This window comes from Elephas maximus, chromosome 8 (genome assembly GCF_024166365.1).
Source record: "Elephas maximus indicus isolate mEleMax1 chromosome 8, mEleMax1 primary haplotype, whole genome shotgun sequence".
Classification (NCBI taxonomy): domain Eukaryota; kingdom Metazoa; phylum Chordata; class Mammalia; order Proboscidea; family Elephantidae; genus Elephas; species Elephas maximus.
Window position 1 is genome coordinate 7,414,464 of NC_064826.1, and position 18,862 is coordinate 7,433,325.

Here is an 18,862-nt window from a genome sequence, read left to right on the forward strand (position 1 = left end):
CGAATCATCAATTCTTCTTCTGTCTTCCTTTTTCTTTATCCACGTTTGCATGCATGAGGCAGTGTAAAAGACCATGGCTTGGGTCAGGTGCACCTTAGTCATCATCAGAAGCTCTTACTAAGGAATATTTTAATGCACTAGGAACTCATTTAACGCACAAATACAGACAGTTGAAAATGCCTTTGTTGAGTCTCTGGAGACCACTGTGCTGTCAAGAGCTTCTGGAGGTGGCCTTCCTGGGGCCAGGGCTTGTGAGCACAAGGCACCTCAGACCCTCTAACTGCCTTTTTGTGAGAGGCTGGGGTGGCCTTGCAGCACTGTGGAGAGACTGCTGGCGCAGAAGTGCACAGCTGTCTGTGAGGGGGCAGCCGATCCCAGTGTGAGAAGAAAGTGCTCCGTTTTTGGTCTGGAGACATTGTATCCGTCAGGGATATCACCTTTGTCAGTGACACCAGCACCGACAGAGGAGTAGATCAGCCGCAGCCCCAGTCCCGGGTCTTGTCGGTACCAGAACATGTTGTTGTGGTTCAAGTCTTGGAAGCATTGCAGGGTCACCTTCCCCCCTGTCCTTGTGATTTTGTGCCTCGGGGTCTGGGTAACGCCAGCATCTGTGTGCCCTGTGGGGACAGAGAGCAGCAGAGCCTGATGCTGTGGTCCCAGGAGAAGGGCTTGTATGGAGTCCATGGGAGGCCCAAGGAAGGAGACGAACCTGGGACCAGGACTCACCTGCCCACAGGACACAGAGGGCCACAGGGAAGAGGAGCCTGGGGTGCATTGCACTGCGAGAGAATCTGTGTCTCCCGGCTCAGTGGTAGGAAGCGGAGCCTCGGTGAAGACACTCAGTGATGTCATCATCCCCACAGGCACTTGGGCTGAGGAGCTTAGTAGCTATGCCCCTCCCGACAGAAACAAGTCAATCACAGATGTACAGCTGAAAAGCTCAGAACGGGAACATTTGTAGCTCTGTTTGTAAAGCAGTTTATCTGCGTATATGCCCTGTCCCTGACTTTTGGGAGGAGATTTGTTTCTTTATGCATATTTTATTCCCACTATGAAACAATCCCTCATTAGTAATGTTTCTGAAGTCCCTGGGTGTCACAAATGTTAAGCCCTCGACTACCAGCCAAAAGTTTGGCAGTTTGAACTTACTCAGAGGCATCTTGGAAGAAAAGCCTGGTGAATTGGTTTCCAAAGGCCACAGCCTCGAAAACCCTGTGGACCAGTCTGCTCTGCACACATGGGGCCACCACATGTCTGAGATAATTCATTAGTAACTAACACCAACAACAAAGTGTTTACTCTTTCCTATAGGGTCGCTATGAGTCGGAATCGACTTGACGGCTGTGGGTTTTGGGGTTTATAGGAAAGATCCTCCTGGCTACCCTGGTGCCTTTTATGCCTTTTGTTTGATCAAAATTCTCCTCCAGGAATATTTTATCAGTTTTCCTCCTCACCCAGACTCTTCTGGGTCACCGGTGTCTGCCCACAGAGACCCCGTGGTTAAAAGAAGCAGCCTGACAGCACATTTTCAGAGGTGAAGGCTCATTTTGCAGGGTCTCTAGCTGCCCTCCACTCTGGAATCCCATGTGTTCTTGGGGGCCAGGTCCTTCCTTGTTTGGGATGAGGGTGAAGAGGACTGAGCTGCCTGAGTCCTTGGTACTGTGTTGTCCTGGAGGAAAAGTGGCTCTTTTGAGTTGCAAATGAGGTTCACAGAGAGCCTCCCAGGTCACAGGGAAAAGCTCTGTCTCCATTCAGAAAGTCTGTCCCCACCAAATGGAGAACTATGGATTGAGTCACGAGCTTGCTATAGCTCAGAACTTAAGTGTGGTCAACAGCAGTCCATGTTGCTGTTTCACATACGGGCCATAGCTCAGTGGGAGCTATTTCTGTGACCATGCATTTTAAGGTAATATTTGCAAAAGGGAGATGGTTGGATCTCAAGTCATCTGCTCGCTCAGCGTGTTACCACCTTGTGTTGCTGCTATCGGCTGCTGTTGAGTTGATTCTGGCTCATGGCGACCGTCTGCGTTAGAGCAGAACTGCGCCACAGGGCTTTCTTGATTGTAATCTTTATGGAAGCGGATTGCCAGTCTTTCTTCTGTGGTGCTGCTGGGTGGGTTTCAGCTGCCAACCTTCTGTTTAGTAGCCTGGTGCTTAACTCTTTGCTCCACCTAGCGGCTCTGTTCTTAAAGATAAGGAATGTGAATTTTTAAAATTACATCTTGTTTCCCAAACCTCGAAGATTTTTTCCATAGTAGATATCCCAGAAATTAACACATGAGTAACAACTATCCTATATCTAAACTACAATAGGTTTTTAGGAACAAGAGGACAGCAAATTTACGTTTACTCTCATGCCTTTCATTTTCTGGTCTATGCAGCAGGGGCGCTAGATATGGTCTTGGCACTCAAAACATACCCATTCCTGTCCAGTTGTTTCTGACTCATAGCGACCCTATAGGACAGAGTAGAACTGCCCGGTATGGTTTCCAAGGCTTTACAGAAGCTGATTGCCACACCTTTCTCCTGAGAAGCTGCTGGGTGGGTTTGAACTTCCGACCTTTCAGTTAGCAGGAGAGTGCTTAACCATTGCACCACCAAGGCTCCCTCTTGGCACCAAAAAAAAAAAAAAACCCCAGATCCGTTGCCATCGAGTTGATTCCGACTCATAGCAACCCTATAGGATAGATTACAACAACTGCCCCATGGAGTTTCCAGGTCCTGCTGATGAATTCGAAGAGCTGACCTTTTGGTTAGCAGTTGAGCTCTTAGCCACTGCACCGCCAGGGTCCCAGGCACCCTTAAATGCCCTCCAACACTCACAAGAGCCAGAAGCCTTGAATCTCCATTTACCAGAGTCCCCTGACAGCACATTTCTGGAAACAGTTTAGCTTCTTTCAATAAGCTAAAGTGGGGAAAATTTGGCAGACAGAAGAAAAACATTTCATCCATAGCAGCAGGTAGGTGCTTTGCAGGGGCCTCTGGACATTTCCCAGTGAATCACCCACATGGTGGCTCAGGTCCACTCTGACCCTCTGCTGTTTTCTCAGGCTCGTGACCCGGGCAGCTGTAGTAACTTCAGATTTCTGATGGCTAGTGGGTGCCTGAGAGCTGGCTGCAGCCTCCCCAGGCACTTCCTCCCCAGCCCTTCTGACGCTTTGAGAGCACCAATTCCCTGTGTTAACTCCCACCCTGCGCTCAATTCCTGGTGGGCTGCTGTTACCTTGGCTGAATCCTCCGTGGTCCTGGGAAACCCCCTAGTTACTTAGCTCTGGATTAGGAGAATGTCATGGCTCTGCTCCATGTGGCACTATGACGGAGCAGAGGAGAGCGTCTTCCAACGGAGCCACAGCTCGGGACCAACACGTGTTCTCTGGCTGAAGCTTTAGGTCCTGGAAGTCGGGGAAATAAGCAGCAGGAACCACACACCATGGCTCGTGGCCTCCCTCACCTGCTCAGCTGGTCCCTGCACAGAGAGGTGTGCTCCATCGCATCTTACTAACCAAGACCAGGGACACTGTGGGAGTTAGGAAACATTGGTTTTGGAGCCTAGAGACCTAGGCTTGAAACCTGGCTCCGATATTTGTAAATATGAAATACAGGGAGCCTCCATGAGCCGCAGCTTCCTGTCTGTAAAATGACGGGAGCCGTCGCCAACTATCAAGGGGATACAACAATGCCCTTCCTTGTACCCCACTCTCTCCCACCAGGTGCCCCCTGCCAGGACCCAGCCTAGACTCTTTAAGCTGTGTCTCCCACACAGCTGTCAGCAGCTCTCCATGGAGCCACAGCGCCCTCAGGTGCTGCTCTTTGCTAGGATTGGAGGGTGCCGGTGAGAGCTGAGGACCTGAGTGACCTGATGGTCAGGAAGCTCCAGCCTCGCTCGGTGGCAGGGGGTGCTGGGGAAGGGCCGCAGTACCGAGGGGCTGGGCTGGGGCTGGGCTGCCACCCGCTTGGCCTCCCCTCACATCCCGAGCGGGGGCCAGAGGTTTGGGTACAGTTGGGAGGTTGCTCTTCAGGGCTGTGTCGCTGCTGCTGACACAGAGGAACATGGCTGAGCCCCCCTGCTCCAGGGTGCTCAGGTTCAGCTCCGAGTGGTGATCAGTGAACTGTTTGGCTGAGAACTGGCCTGGAATGTCTCCTTTCTCTCTCTTCACCTTTTCAAAATACTCTACTAGGAAGTTGGTGCCCTGACCCTGGTTCTGCTGGTATCAGTACATGCTGCTGTGTCCAGAGATAAGGTGGCTTTGCAGAGTGGCTTGTGCCCCCTTTCCTGTGATAAGGTGTCTTGGAGACTGGACGATACCAGTGTACACAGGACCTGTGAGGAAGGGGACAAGCTGGAACCTAGCTCATGGGGAGCCTGACACTCAGCGTCAACTGAGACCTGTGAGTTCAGGGAGGTCTCTTCCAAGCCCAGGACTCACCTGCCCCCAGGAGACTCAGAGCCACCCAGCAGAGGAGCCCGGAGCCCCTGGCAGGGTCGGGCAGGATGGAGGTGGGTATTTCCAGCTCAGTGTTTGGAGATAACAGGGTATGTCCTCCCCTTCCTCTGACTAGAACGTCCCCTGTGAAGCTGCTGTTCTGACATCACCGTCCCTGTAGGATCGCAAGCACCTCCCCCATCCCCCGTGACAGCACAGGCTCAGTGGACCCAGGTCCTCCCCTCTGTCCAGCTCCCGGGAAGCAGGTGGGGCCAGCAGGCTGAGTCATCCGGGCAGGGTCTGGGCAGTAACCATCTCACAGCCTCTCTGATCTTTCTCTGAGACTGTTGATCCTTTGCATGCACCTGGCCTTGGTTACCCTGGGGGCTGCCTCCTGAAACCCCTCACACCCTCACCAAACATAGGCTCCAGAGTGCTCCCTCCCTGCCGTGGGAAAAGCACCTGCAGATCATGTCAGCGGATGCAAGAGGACTGCATTTAACCCCTCGTTCCTCGCACTAGCCTGGTTCATCAAAGATTTGCCCCCTGCCAGGGCCCAACCTAGACTCTTTAACCTGTGTCTCCCACACAGCTGTCAGCCACAACGCCCTCACGCGGCCAGTGGTGTGGCCACAGGATGCAGCACTATGATGTGACCAGAGGAGGCTGGGCCTCACCTGGGAGGCAAGACACCCCCAGCACTGCTGGGCACAGGCCCATTTCATATTTGCTGCCTCCAGTGCAGGCTTCCCAGCAGAGAGGGAGGCACAAAGCCAACATTTGCCTAAAAGGAGAAAGCAAACTCTAAATTTCATCAATTAGTGTTCTAGTCAGGGAGAGACCAGCCAGTCATTAGATGCCAGCTGCCTTGGGAAGGGGGTGGAGCCTGGGCAAAGCCCCTCTTTAACCAAACTTAATTCCTGAATAGAGGAGGTCCTGATTTTCTCAGCTCGAAAATCTTCTCCACAGTGCGTGGAGTAACCCTGAAGGGGAAACTGCCTCTTTGCAGGTCTTGTTTTGTGAATACCCATTCAACTATTTTGCTCTTTCGTATTGAGTTTGCTTGCCATTTTATGTTTGATCTGTAGGAATTCTTTACATTAGGGATTAAAAAAAAAAAAGGTGCCATCAAGTTGACTCCAGACCATGTGTGCTCAACAGTGTGTGCAGAGTAGACCTGCTCCATATGGTTTTCAAGGTTGTGACCTTCCAGAAGCAGATCACCAAGGCTTTCTTTCAAATCATCTCTGGGTAGATTTGAACCGCCAACCTTTCAGTTAGCAGTTGAGCACTTAACTGTTTGTACCACCCAGGGACTCTTTTATTTGTATATATATCTCCCCATTGCGTTAGAGTTGATTCCACTTATAGCGGCCCTACAGGAGAGTAGAACTAACTGTCTCATAGGATTTCCAAGTGTTACCAACTGCCAGTCTGACACAAATGGTCCTCATCTTTTCCCGAGTAAGAATACAAGTGAAAGACAAACTATCTTCAGCAAGCTTTATTTTGCTTGAGTCAAGCAAAAGGAGTCAGTGGGGGACTAAGCCTCTCCAAAAGGCTGACTTGAAAAGGGAAGCAATGCTTGGGCTTATATGGGTTTGGTGGAGACAACAGAGTAATGAATATTTAGTGGGCTTCTTTCAAGGGGCTGGTACTTCTCAGAATGGTGGTGCATGATAATTAGATTGTACTCACTTCTGGAATCCAAGACGGAACCTGCTGATATTCAAGATGGAGTCCTCTCGGCAGCCCTTGGCATCACTTATTATGGGATATAGTGCAAGCGCAGTGATCTTTGGCCCTACATCTCCATCTTTGGAGGGCTAAGGAAAGTTAAACATCGGTTATACTTTGTTCTTCTGCACATACAGGAGCCTGTAAAGGAAAAAAGGCTAGAAAAACACTAAGAAAAAAAAAGGAGGTGGTAATTCAAGGGATTGTTTCAACCTTATCTCACATTGACAGGGTGTGGTTCCAGTTTACCCAACTTCTAGATGGTAATCTTTTAACAGATGTTTTGTTCCACCAGCACAGTTAACCCTATCTGTCTCACAATGAGTGGCTGGTGAATTCGAACTGCTGACTGTTTGGTTAGCAGCTGTAGCTCTTAACCACTGTGCCACCAGGGCTCCAGATATATATAAAACCCAAAATCAAATGTCTTAGCCGTCTAGTGCTGCTGTAACAGAAATACTACAAGTGGATGGCTTTAACAAAGAGAAGTTTATTTTCTTACAGTAAAGTAGGCTGAAAGTCCAAATTCAGGGTGTTAGCTCCAGGGGAAGGCTTTCTCTCTCTGTCGGGCCTCTCATCAACCTTCTCCCGAACTAGGAGCTTCTCAGCGCAGGGACCCTGGGTCTAAAGGACTCCCTCTGCTTCCAGCACTACTTTCTTGGTGGTATGGGGTCCCCAAGTCTCTACTTGCTTCACTTTCCTTTTTATCTCTTGAGAGATAAAAGGTGGTATAGGCCACACCCCAGGGAAACTCCCTTTATATTAGATCAGGGATGTGACCTGGGTAACAGTGGTGTTTCAATCCCACCCTAATCGTTTTTAATATAAGACTATAATTACAAAATGGAAAACAACCACACAATGCTGGAAATCATGGCCAAGCCAAATCGATACATTTCTGGGGGGACATAATTCAATCCATGACACCAAACCTGTTGCCTTCAAGTTGATTCTGACTCATAGCAACCCGATACGGCAGAGTAGAACTGCCCCATAGGGTTTTCTAGGAGCAACTGGTGAATTTGAACTACTGATCTTTTGGTTAGCAGCCAAGCTCTTAGCCACTACACAACCAGGGCTCCCCATGTATACGTAAAACCAAAAAACAAAAGCCACTGCAGTTGGGTCGATTCCAACTCCCAGTGACCCTATAGGACAGAGTAGAACTGCCTCATAAGGGTTCCCAGGCCAAAATCTTTATGAAAACAGTCTGCTACATCTTTCTCCCAAAGAGTAGCTGATGAGTTTGAACCCTGGACCTTCTGGTTAGCAGCTGAGTGCTCTAACCACTGTATCACCAGGACTCCTATATAGTATATAGCACATACATATATAGTTATGTCTCAGATTAATTTGCTTAGTGTTATCTTTGGATGAACAGATTTTTTTAAGTTGAATAAAGAATAATTTATTATTATTATTATTAATTTTATGGTCAGATTTTTTTGTCTTCTCTAAGAAATTTTTACCTGCTCCAAGGCAATGAAGATACTCACACGTGTTTTCTTCCAGAAGATTTTATAATTCTAGAGTTTAACTCATCAAGGACTTTGATCCATTTCAAACTAATTTTTCTATGGAAGGATCAGCGAACTTCTGTGAAACATCAGATACTGAGAATAACAGGTTTTGCGGGCCATCTGTTCTCTGTCCCAGCTACTCAAAAGCAGCCATTGATAACATGGACATGAATGAACATGGTTGTGTTCCAGTAAAACTTTATTCATGGATACTGAAAGCAGGTATAGACAACATATAAATCAATGAGTGTGACTGTGTTCCAATAAAACTTTGTTCATAGATACTGAAATTTGCATGTCATATAAGTTTTACATGCCACAAAATATTATTCTCATTTTGATTTTTTTTCAACCATTAAAAAATATAAAAACAAACAAATGAACAAAAACGCTCTTAGCTTCTGGGCCATGCAAGAATAGGCAGAGACTGGATTTGACACATGAGCTGTAGTTTGTTGAGCCCTGGATTGTGGTGTGAGATAAAGATTGAGATTCTCCTTTTTCCGTATCAATATACATTTTTTCCTGCATCATTTGTTGAAAAGAGTATTCTTTTCCCTTTTAATGCTCTTTTTAGTTTTGATCTAGGAACTAAAATATGCGTCTTTAACTTAACATAGTCTACCTACAAAAATATTCTATTATTTAGCTGTGTGTTTTTCAGAAATGTCTTTTATTAGATAAAGGAAATTTGCTATTACTCTTAATTGCTGAGAGTTTTATCAAGAATGGATGTTGGGTTTTGTCAATAATTTTGGGATATCTATGGAGAGGATAGAGAGGATGGAGCCATGGTGGCGAAGTAGCTAAGAGCTCAGCTGCTAATCCACCAGCTGCTCCTTGGAAACCCTATGGGGCAGCTCTACTCTGCCCTATAGGGTCACTATGAGTCAGAATCAACTTGACAGCAAACAACAACATAGAGAGAATCGTATGCTTTTTCTGCTTTTAATATTTGATATGCTACTTGTTTTGTACTATTATAAAACTATGTTTTGAATGTTAAACCAACCTGGCATGACTGAGTTAAGCGCCACTTGGTCGTAATGTGTTATATCCTTCTTAGATATTACTGGACTTAGTTTGCTTCGACAGTTTAAAAGAATTATTGAATCTGTGTTCATGAGGGACATTGATTTGTAGATTTCTTTTCTTGTAATATCTTTATCTGATATTGGTACCAGGGCAATGCTGGCCTTAGGATGAGTTGTAATATCTTTATCTGATATTAGTATTGGGAATGCTGACCCCAGAATGGGTTGGGAATTTTTCCCTGCTCTTCAGTTTTCCCTGAAGTAATGTTTTAGTGGCATCCTACCGATTTGATTGGTTATGTTTTTGTTCATTTTGAAAACCACTTTCTAATTTTCCTTTTGGCTTCTTTTTTGACTCACCGGCTATTTAAAAGATTATTATTTCATTTCCAAATATTTGAAAAACTGCCAGAGTTCCTTCTGTGTTATTGATCTCTAATTTAGTTCTGTTGAGGTCAGAGAACAAACTTTGTATAGCTTGAACACTTTTGTATTTATCGATACTCATATAATGCCTGAGTCTAGTCCATCCTGGTAAATGCTCAGTGTGCTTTAGAGAAGAATGTATGTTCTTTGGGGTTTGGGAAAGGTATTCTATCAATGCCTGATAAGTCAAGTTGGTTGGTAGTGTCATTGAGCTCTTCTATATTCTTATTTATTTTCTGTCTACTAGTTTTATCGATTACTGAGAGAGAAGATTTGAAACCTCTGACTAAAATTGTGGACTTGTCTATTTCTCTTTGCAGTTCTGCTTTTGCTTCTGTGTTTTGAAGCTCTGTTATTAGGTGCGTAAATGTTTATGACTGCTATGTTGTCTTGATAGACTTTTTTTTTTAATTGAACTTTAGATGAAGGTTTATAGAACAAACTAGTTTCTCATCAAACAGCTAGTACACACATTGTTCTATGACATTGGTTAACAACCACATGGGCTGTTGACACTCTCCCTTCTCATCCCTGGGATAACTATTACCAACTTTCCTGTTCCCTCCTACTTTTCAGTCCCCAGCTCAGGGCTGGTGTGCCTCTTTAGTCTTGTTTTGTTCCGTGGGCCTGTTCAATCTTTGGCTGAAGGGTGAACCTCAGGAGTGACCCCATTACTGAGCTGAAAGGGTGTCCAAGGTCATACTGTCAGGGTTTCTCCAGTATGTCAGGCCAGGAAGTCTGGTCTTTCTTTTTTAGTTAGAATTTTGTTCTACATTTTTCTCCAGCTCTGTCCAGGACCCTTTATCATGATCCCTGTCAGAGCAGTCAATGGTGGTAGTTGGGCACCATCTAGGTATACGGGACTCAGTCTGGTGAAGGCTGTGGAAGATGTGGTCCGTTAGTCCTTTGGACCAATCTTTCCCTTGTGTCTTTAGTTTTCTTCATTTTTCCTTGCTCCTGAAGGGGTGAGACCAGCGCAATGTCCTATATGGCCACTCACAGGCTTTTATGACCCCAGATGCTACTCACTAAAGTAGAATGTAGAATATTTTCTTTCTAAACTCTGTTACGCCAATTAAGCTAGATGTTCCCTGAGACCATGGTCCCCATGACGGGGGCGGGGAGGGGAGGGGGAATGTTTTTTAGCCAGAAAAGCAACTGGTATTCCTTTTAGCCTGCTTTTCTTTCTCTCTCCTGACCCTGTCTTTTTTGTAAAACCACTTTAATATTATTTGTTTGCTTTTTTGACTTGTCTTTTTGCCTCTTCCCTACCTCTTTCCATCTCAGGTAATAAATCATACAATAGGATGTGTATCAATCATAGTTTTTGCCTTACTTACAAAATCATTTATAGCTACTTTATAGTCAAAATTAAATGCTGAACTACACAAAGCAACGTTTAATACTCTTGTGCAATGGATATAGAATAACAACAATATGGAATCCCTTGCTTGAACTAATCAATTTAAAAGATAGATCATTGCTGAGAGGTGTTAAGTCTCCTGTCACTTTATGAGATTCCATTGTCCTTTCCGCTATGTCAAGTAACCACAACCTGCAGTTTAGATTTGTCATATGCCAGATTTTCATTTCGTTTTAATACTTATATTAGAGTTTATAAAATACATATTTAATTTGGTATGTTTCACTTTGTCTAAATGGCATCATTCTCTTCACATTTCTCTATAACATAACATGTTGTTTTTTCCATCCAACAGATGTGTATGATATTTTCTCATGTCAGTGCATATAATTTTAGATAATCCATTTTCATTGCATTGGGCAAATCTTAGCATTCCATTGTATTAATTTTCTAGAATGTATTGTCAATTCTTCTATTAATGCTTACTTTTTTTTTTCCAGGTTTTTGCTGTTACAACCTTAGATATGCAGACGACACAACCTTGCTTGCTGAAAGTGAAGATGACTTGAAGCACTTACTGATGAAGGTAAAAGACTACTTCAGTGTGGATTATATCTGAACATAAAGAAAAATCTTCACAACTGGACCAATAAACACATGATAAATTGAAAAATATTGATTTTTAAAAATTTTTCTTTTTTAGGCAGACCGTCAATGTCGGGTGAACTTTCTAGATTGTTTTATTTGAGGACCGACGACCCCAACCATCCTGGTAAATTTTAGACTTTCCTCTTGAGTTACTAAATATTCACAGAAAAGAACATTCCAGTCTTGTAATGGAGAGAGGTGGAGTACAAACACCAATATCCAATTAGGGGGAAAGGATTTGGGTAGCTCAAAATTTAGTGCTTAGTTTTCTGTCAATCTGTTTGTTTTCAGTGTGGATTATTCTCTCTCATCTGCATTTGATATTTAGCTTTAAAGTTACAGACATGAAAAACCAAAAAACCCACTGCCATAGAGTAGATTCCAACTAACAGCGACAGAGTCGAACTGCCCCATAGGGTTTCCAAGGAGTGGCTGGTGGGTTCCAACTGCCAACCTTTTGGTTAGCAGCTGAGCTCTTAATCACTGGGCCACTGTTGCTGTTGTTAGGTGGCATTGAGTTGATTCCAACTCATAGCAAGCCTATGTACAATAGAATGAAACACTGCCCAGTCATTCTCATGATTGTTGTTATACTTGAGCCCATTGTTGCAGTCATTGTGTCAACCCATCACGTTGAGGGTCTTCGTCTTTTTTGCTGACCATCTACTTTACCAAGCACGATATCCTTCTCCAGGGACTGACCCTTCCTGATAACATATCCAAAGTAGGTGAGATAAAGTCTTGCCATCCTCACTTTTAAGGAGCATTCTGGCTGTACGTCTTCCAAGACAGACCGGTTGGTTCTTCTGACACTCCATGGTATATTCAATATTCTCTCTTTGCCAACACCATAATTCAAAGTCGTCAATTCTTCTTCAGTCTTCCTTATTCATTGCCCAGTTTTGCATGCATATGAGGCAATTGAAAACACCATGTCTTTGGTCAGGTGCACCTTAGCCCTTAAAATGACATCTTTTCTTTTTAACACTTTCAAGGGATCTTTTGCAGAAGATTTGCCCAATGCAATGCATTGATTGATTTTTTCACTACTGATTCCATGGGTGCTGATTGTGGTAATGCCCAGAAATTCTTATTTAGTTGGTATGGGGTGTGCCTTTGGCATTGACATTCTTGAAATTCTCCCAGGTGATTCTAAGGTCCCGCTGGGGTTGAGAAACTCTGCATCTTGTTTATCTTCTCTGGAGAGCAACAGAGGCTGTCCTGGGTTGGAGCCGTGCAGGGTGGAGCAGGGCATCTAGGAGGGGAAAAGCTCCCTAAGCAGACCTTGAATCACTCACCCTCTTTTGAACACAGCTGCACCATGCATTTCAGAGGGATTCCTTGGGCTTCCAATTCCCAAATCTTTCTGGGATCCAGAGGAAAGGGAATCAGCTAGTTTCTGGTGTCTTGGTCACCTTGCCTTAAGGGCTTATGCTATTTTTAATCCCTTGTTATACTTACATAAGCTTTCTACATATGTGTGCACTTAGGTAACCACCACCCGGATTACAATACAGAATATTTTCAATATATGCAGAAATTCCCCACTTGTTCTTCCTCATTGCTGTTTAGATTTCTATTACCAAAGATTAGTTTTGTCTGTTCTTGACCTCCGTATGAATAGAATCATAAATTATGTACTCTTTAATGCCTGGCTTCTTTCATACAGTTTAGCCATATTGTTGTATGTGTCGGTGGTTTTTCTTCTCTCTCTCCTTCTCTTCCTCTCCCCCTTCATCCTCCTCCTTCTTCCTCTTCTTCTCTTCCTTCTTCTTCTGCTTCTCCTTCTTTTCCTCCTCCATCTCCTCCTTCTTTTTCTGGGTACTATTGTCTTGTATGAATATACCAATATTTTTTTCTTGTTTATTGGGATTTGGTTGTTTCGGGTTTTGGCTGTTGTGAATAAAGATGCTATGAGCGTTCCTGTTCGACAGATAAGGCGATTTCCCAGGCAGGTGCCTAGGAGTGAGATTGCTGAATCATAGGGAGACGCATTGTTCCTCAGTTCATCCACACCCAGGCCAAACTCTCTTCTCCAGGAAAGTTGCTGAGTGTTCCTTCAGGAACCTCTTCTCCCAATACAGAGAATTTGGACACTCCTTATTCAAATATTGATACCTCTTTTATCACTGATTTAATGCCAGGGTGATTCCCTAGCATAACACATTTGGCTTAAAGTAGATTCTTGTGGTATGAAGATCTTACCCTAGACTCAGTCACATATCTATCTATACTTATTTATTGATGTATTTATTTGTCAATTAGGTATGAATCAGACAAATACAGGTGTCAGCTACGTGGTGATGTTACCATTTCCTAGAAGGTAGGTCCTTATCTGGTGAGCTGAGACTTGCCAATTATCTGGACATCAATCTTTGAGAAAGGGAAATAACTTTATTGAAATTAGTAGAGCAAGGATCCTGGAGGAAGTTCCTCAGATCCGGCTCCCTGAGCTATGGGGAAGCAGGGCTTGTATGTGATTTAGGCAGCAAGATGGTGGTTGTGCAGGCTACTGGGGAGGGAAAATTCTAGAATGCAACCAGGAAACAGGAGGTGGCATAGTTATTGTCGGACCTCCTGCTTTGGAATAGGGTCCAGGTGATGGTCTTCCTTCTGATTCGTTCCCCCTGATGCTGTGTCCTCTGTCGATGGCAATTAGAGGTCATAGCTGACCCTTCTGTGTGTGCGTGGTCAGCCAAATCTGGCTTGGGCTAGTTTAAGTACTAATGGAAGTTTGCTGGCATTTGTAGGGCCAGGTTACAGTAGATGCTATGGGGATTTCAAAGTGTAAGATCAGATCCTACTACTAGAGGACCTGTTGGCATTCCAGAATATGTGCAAGTCATTATCAGGGGTGAATTACCCCATAAGCAAGGTATACACAGGCTTAATTGTACTTACTTACCTATCTGTAGTGCAGAATTTTATGTGTTTTTCAAAAGATGTGGTAAAACCCAAGTGAAATTGTAAACTACAGAGTAGTAAATAAACACAGTTTAGGAGCACTGGTGGTGCGGTGGTTAAAGTACTGGACTGCTAACTGGAAAGTCAGTGTTGTGAAATCCCCAGCCGCTCTGCAGAAGAAAGATGTGGCAGTCTGCTTTGGTAGAGATTTCCAGCCTTGAAAACCCTATGAGGTTGCTATAAGTCGGAAGCGACCCGACAGCAGGGGATTCCTTGGTTACTGTAAACCGGTGCCTACTGTGCTTACTGGTTAATCCGCCCCTGGCCATTTATCCATCCAGTACAAAGATCTAACAGCTTCTCTTTCCAGGTGAAATCTGGGCCTGCTGTTTAGGCCCCAGGCGTATTTTACAGAAAGATCCGCAAGGCTCTCTGGCGGTCAAAGGGAGTATTCACCACATGCCTGTGGACCTTTCCTGTAGTCCTTCCCATCCCCCAAGGACAGTGAGAAGTGGAGAGCTCTAGCAGGTGAGGCAGCAGCCAGGTATCTCCAGCACGTAGTGGAGTTTAAAAGAAGCTGTGTGTGGTGTGGTGTGGTGACCTGCCAGCATCCTCTGCTGAACTGTGTTATAGCTACACCATTATCCAGCCATTAATATGGATTGACAGTTGCCTTGTTAACCTCTCTAGCTACACTCAAGGGGAATGTGCTCCTAAATCCCTGTTCTAAGTTCTAAGTTCTCTACTTTTCTCCTTGTACATTCGCTCATCGAGGGATTGTATGTGCTTTCATTCTCCAGCTGTGCTAAATGTCCCGAGTTTCTCCCTCCCTCCAGATCCGCCCTTGAGCATCCAGCTGATGCCTGCATGCTTCCACTAGGGTTTCTGTCCCAAGGGTACCCGGTCTCAAAGTAAACCATCGTCTTCCCCCACCTGGTCCTCCCAATCCACCCAGCTCTAGTAGTCATCTCCACCACCTCGCTGTCTAGTGACTCCCATGTCTAACCAGTTACCTGTCCTTTTGATTGGACTACCTGAACGTATTTTAAATCCCTCCTTTCCCTGTATTTCTACCACCACCATAATCATCCTAGCTTCACTTAAGAATACGGGGTCCCCGTGTCAGTCGGCATGAACTGGTGCTGTGTCCAGATCTACCTTTCTCAAGCCTGCTGACTAGTAAAGACTCTGTCCTCATCCATTCCCTGGGGTGAATATGGCCACAGCATTGACTGTAATCCAAACCAAATTTGTCCTCCTTGGACCATGACCATCAAAATAAAATCCTCAGCATTTCTTCCAGATTTTTGTTGATCGGAATGTGCATTTCTTTCTTAGGTGTAGCGCTTTCTTTCTGTGCTCACTCACTCTTGTCAATGAGCACAAGGTGTGGCTCCAGGGTTTGCTATTGTTGACAGTGCTGCTTAAGAACACTGTTGCATCTGTGTCTTCCCATGTGTGTATGTGAGAGTCTCCCTGGGTGTAAACCTGGGAGTGAGCTGGTGGGTCGTGGGGTTTAGGAATGTCCAACTATATGAGATAATGCCAAACTGCCTCCAAATTGTTTCTGTCACTATGCTCCCACAGTGATTAAAAATTCATTTTGTCCATTCTCACCCTTTCCAACCTTGGGTATGGTCAAACTTTTCATGTTTTCATAACTGTTATGGATTGAATTGTGTCCCACCCTAAGTATGTGCCCACTTGGCTAGACTATGATTTCCAGTATTGTGTGATTGTCCACAATTTTGTCATCTGATGTGATTTTCCTATGTGTCATAAATCCTACCTCTATGATGCTAATGAAGCAGGATTAGAGGCAGTTATGTTAATGAGGGAAGACTCAGTGTACAGGATTAGGTTGCATCTTGAGTCAATCTCTTTTGAAATGCAAAAGAGAGAAGCAAGCAGAGAGACAGGGGTGCCTCATACCACCAAGAAAGTAGTGCCAGGAGCAGAGCTTGTCCTTTGCACCTGGGGTGCCTGTGCTAAGAAGCTTATTGGTCAAGGGAAGATTGATGACAAGGACCTTCCCCCACAGCTGACAGAGAGAGAAAGGCTTCCACTGGAGCTAACACCCTGGATTTGTACTTGTAGCCTATTCGACTGTGAGAGAATAAACTTCTGTTTGTTGAAACCATCCTCTTGTGGTATTTCTGTTATAGCAGGACTAGATAACTGAGACAATAATCTCATGTATAAAAACTTGCATATCGTTATGTCTTGCTTAGCATTTTCCTCATCCCCAAAGAAATTAAATATCTCTTCCTCTGTTTATTGGTCAAATAAGTTTCTTCTTCTATTAAGGGCATGTGCATGTTTGTTTTTTTTCCCCCTTTCTACTTGATCATTCAAGATTGGTGGTCACTGTAATATTTTGATTTCCCCTAGCGAAAGATTTTTCTGCAAGGGCCTATACTCACTGCTCTACTTAACCGCTTCTGGCTTTGACAGAGCTCTCTAGGTCCTTAGACAAGCCATGTTGTTGAAAGTCACCCTTCTTTGCTCCTCTGCCTTCTCTCCCCTTAGTCACCTCTCTCAAGAGGCAGCTCAGCCAACACCTTCCATATACCTGGTCTTACCTGTTCATTCATCAACCAAAGCACTATGTAGTTCATCACGGAATTGTTCCTCATGACTGAGACTTTTGCTTTGCTGATTTATCCCTCTGTTATCTCAAGGGCCCAGCATGGTACAAGATGTTGTCAAGTAGTCTAGGAAATCTGAAGTCCACGTTTACCACAGAAAACTCACACATTTTATAGATCTATCTACAGTGAGTTTTTCTTACCATGTCTTCCATGATTAACATGTGGCAGAGTCAAGACAACCACCCAAGTTTTATAATTTTCCATCCAGGGACGTCTCCATGTTGGTGTCACTTTATAGACCCAGCGCCATGCCCGTTTTCTGGGTTTCACAATGGTGCCCCTACAGTTCACACTTTGAAACTCTCTGTGTATATATACATGCACATGTATACACTGTCTCTCTACACATACACACACACATGCTCAATCTCTCTCTTTACACACACACACACACACACAACACACACACACAATCACAGGTGTCTCAGTTCAAGGAGCTATGGTTTCCTACCCTGCACACCCCTTCCACAGGGCCCATAGACCCCTGGAGAACAGAAAGAGGCATCCAGGCAGTGGTTCTTGCTCGGGTCCCTGATTTATGCCCTGCACTGTGTCACTAGCACTCCAGAAGTAGAGGCTGCTGTCCTGGGCTGTGCATTTGTCACCGTCAGAGTTGAAAATGTGAGGTCTGGGCTGCTGATGGGGAACTTGGCCTCGCTAAGCTGTGCTCATAGGTTACCCTGGAGCCCTGGTTAGAAGTTGCAATCAGGGTGAAGCTCTGTTCCGGGAGCTGGAGATACCACAGCATCGTTGTTGCCTGGATGCCCGTGACGCGGCACTCGATCTTCACTGAGGTCCCATTCTTGCAGATGGCCCAGCTTGGGTGTCAAGAGATGAGGGCACCCAGCATGGGGCCTGGAGACACAGAAACCAAGGGTGAGGGGCCTCAGGCCGGGAGCCCTACATAACCCAGGCAGATACCTCACCCTCGCGCCACCACTCTTCCCCCAGATCCAGAGAGCCCTATTTATTCTGTGAAATCTGCCTGTCCTGCACCCAGGATCACAAGCCACCCTCCTGACTGGTCATCTCTCACCTTGCCCTTTAGCTCTTAGAGAGGACGGCCGCTCCTTCTCACAGTCACACGGGCACACGCACACACTCATATACACACACCATACACTCACACACTCATATACACATATAGACACATTCGTATACACACTGGTACACATGCTCATACAGGCACTCGCATACACACTTATACACACATATTGTATGCACACCTGTACACACACTCATACAAACACTCACACACATGCACACTCGTACATGCACTCACACACTTTTACGCTCACACTCATACACACATTCCTTCACACACACACTCACACACACATTCACACACTCACACACACACACTCATACACACACACTCATACACACACACACACTCATACACACACACACTCATACACACACACACACACACACACACACCCTCACGAGGCACATACCGGGCCCCAGGAGCAGAGGCAGCACCAGCATCCTCTGGAGCTGGCCTCTCACCACACCTCCCAAGAGACTGGGTCCCTACTGTGCGTTCTTTTCTGCACCCCTAGGGGATTTCCTGGGGGATGCCCTGGTCTGCTCCCTGGTGTTGAGCTCACCAATAGTGCAACCCGCATCCATTTCCCAATCCTTGGAGAACCAGGCATTGGCGAAACGGGACTCAGGCTTTCCAAAACAGCCTCTAATTTTAGAAGAGATAAGCTGAGACCTGGAGCTTTGAAATGGCTTATGCACCTTCGCACGGGGTAGCCATGAGTCAGAATCACCTCAATGGCAGCTAACAACAACAACTGTGCAACTTTCTTAGCCATATAAAAGGAAAGGGGGTATCTGTGTAATGGATGGCATTATTGTCAGTTTTTTTCTTCTGTGCAATGTTTACAAGGTTATCAGGCTAAGACAAATCGTGATTGTTAATCACGACACCTGCTGCTGAGCAGAAGAAGTCCCAGGCTATAGGTTCAGTGTCTCTTCAGAACTCTGACGAGAACAAAGGAGTCTGGTGGGTCAATGGTTAAGCACTCGACTGAAAAGCAGTTTGAACCCACCAGCCGCTCCACAGGAGAAAGATGTGGCAGTCTGTTTCCATAAAGATTACAGCCTAGAAAACCTTATGGGGCCGTTCTACTCTGTCCTGTAGGGT

The 18,862-nt window shown here is 45.3% G+C and overlaps 1 pseudogene and 1 gene segment (V, D, J or C); both read right to left on the reverse strand.

Annotated features, from left to right (window-relative positions):
• Window positions 1–276: 276 nt before the first annotated feature.
• Window positions 277–777, reverse strand: LOC126082149 (T cell receptor beta variable 10-2-like). The segment is given in 2 exon segments: window positions 277–617; window positions 727–777. Coding segments are annotated over 2 exon segments (390 nt in total).
• A 3,086-nt stretch (window positions 778–3,863) lies between these two features.
• LOC126082150 (uncharacterized) lies at window positions 3,864–18,204 on the reverse strand (annotated as a pseudogene).
• Between the last annotated feature and the right edge of the window lie 658 nt (window positions 18,205–18,862).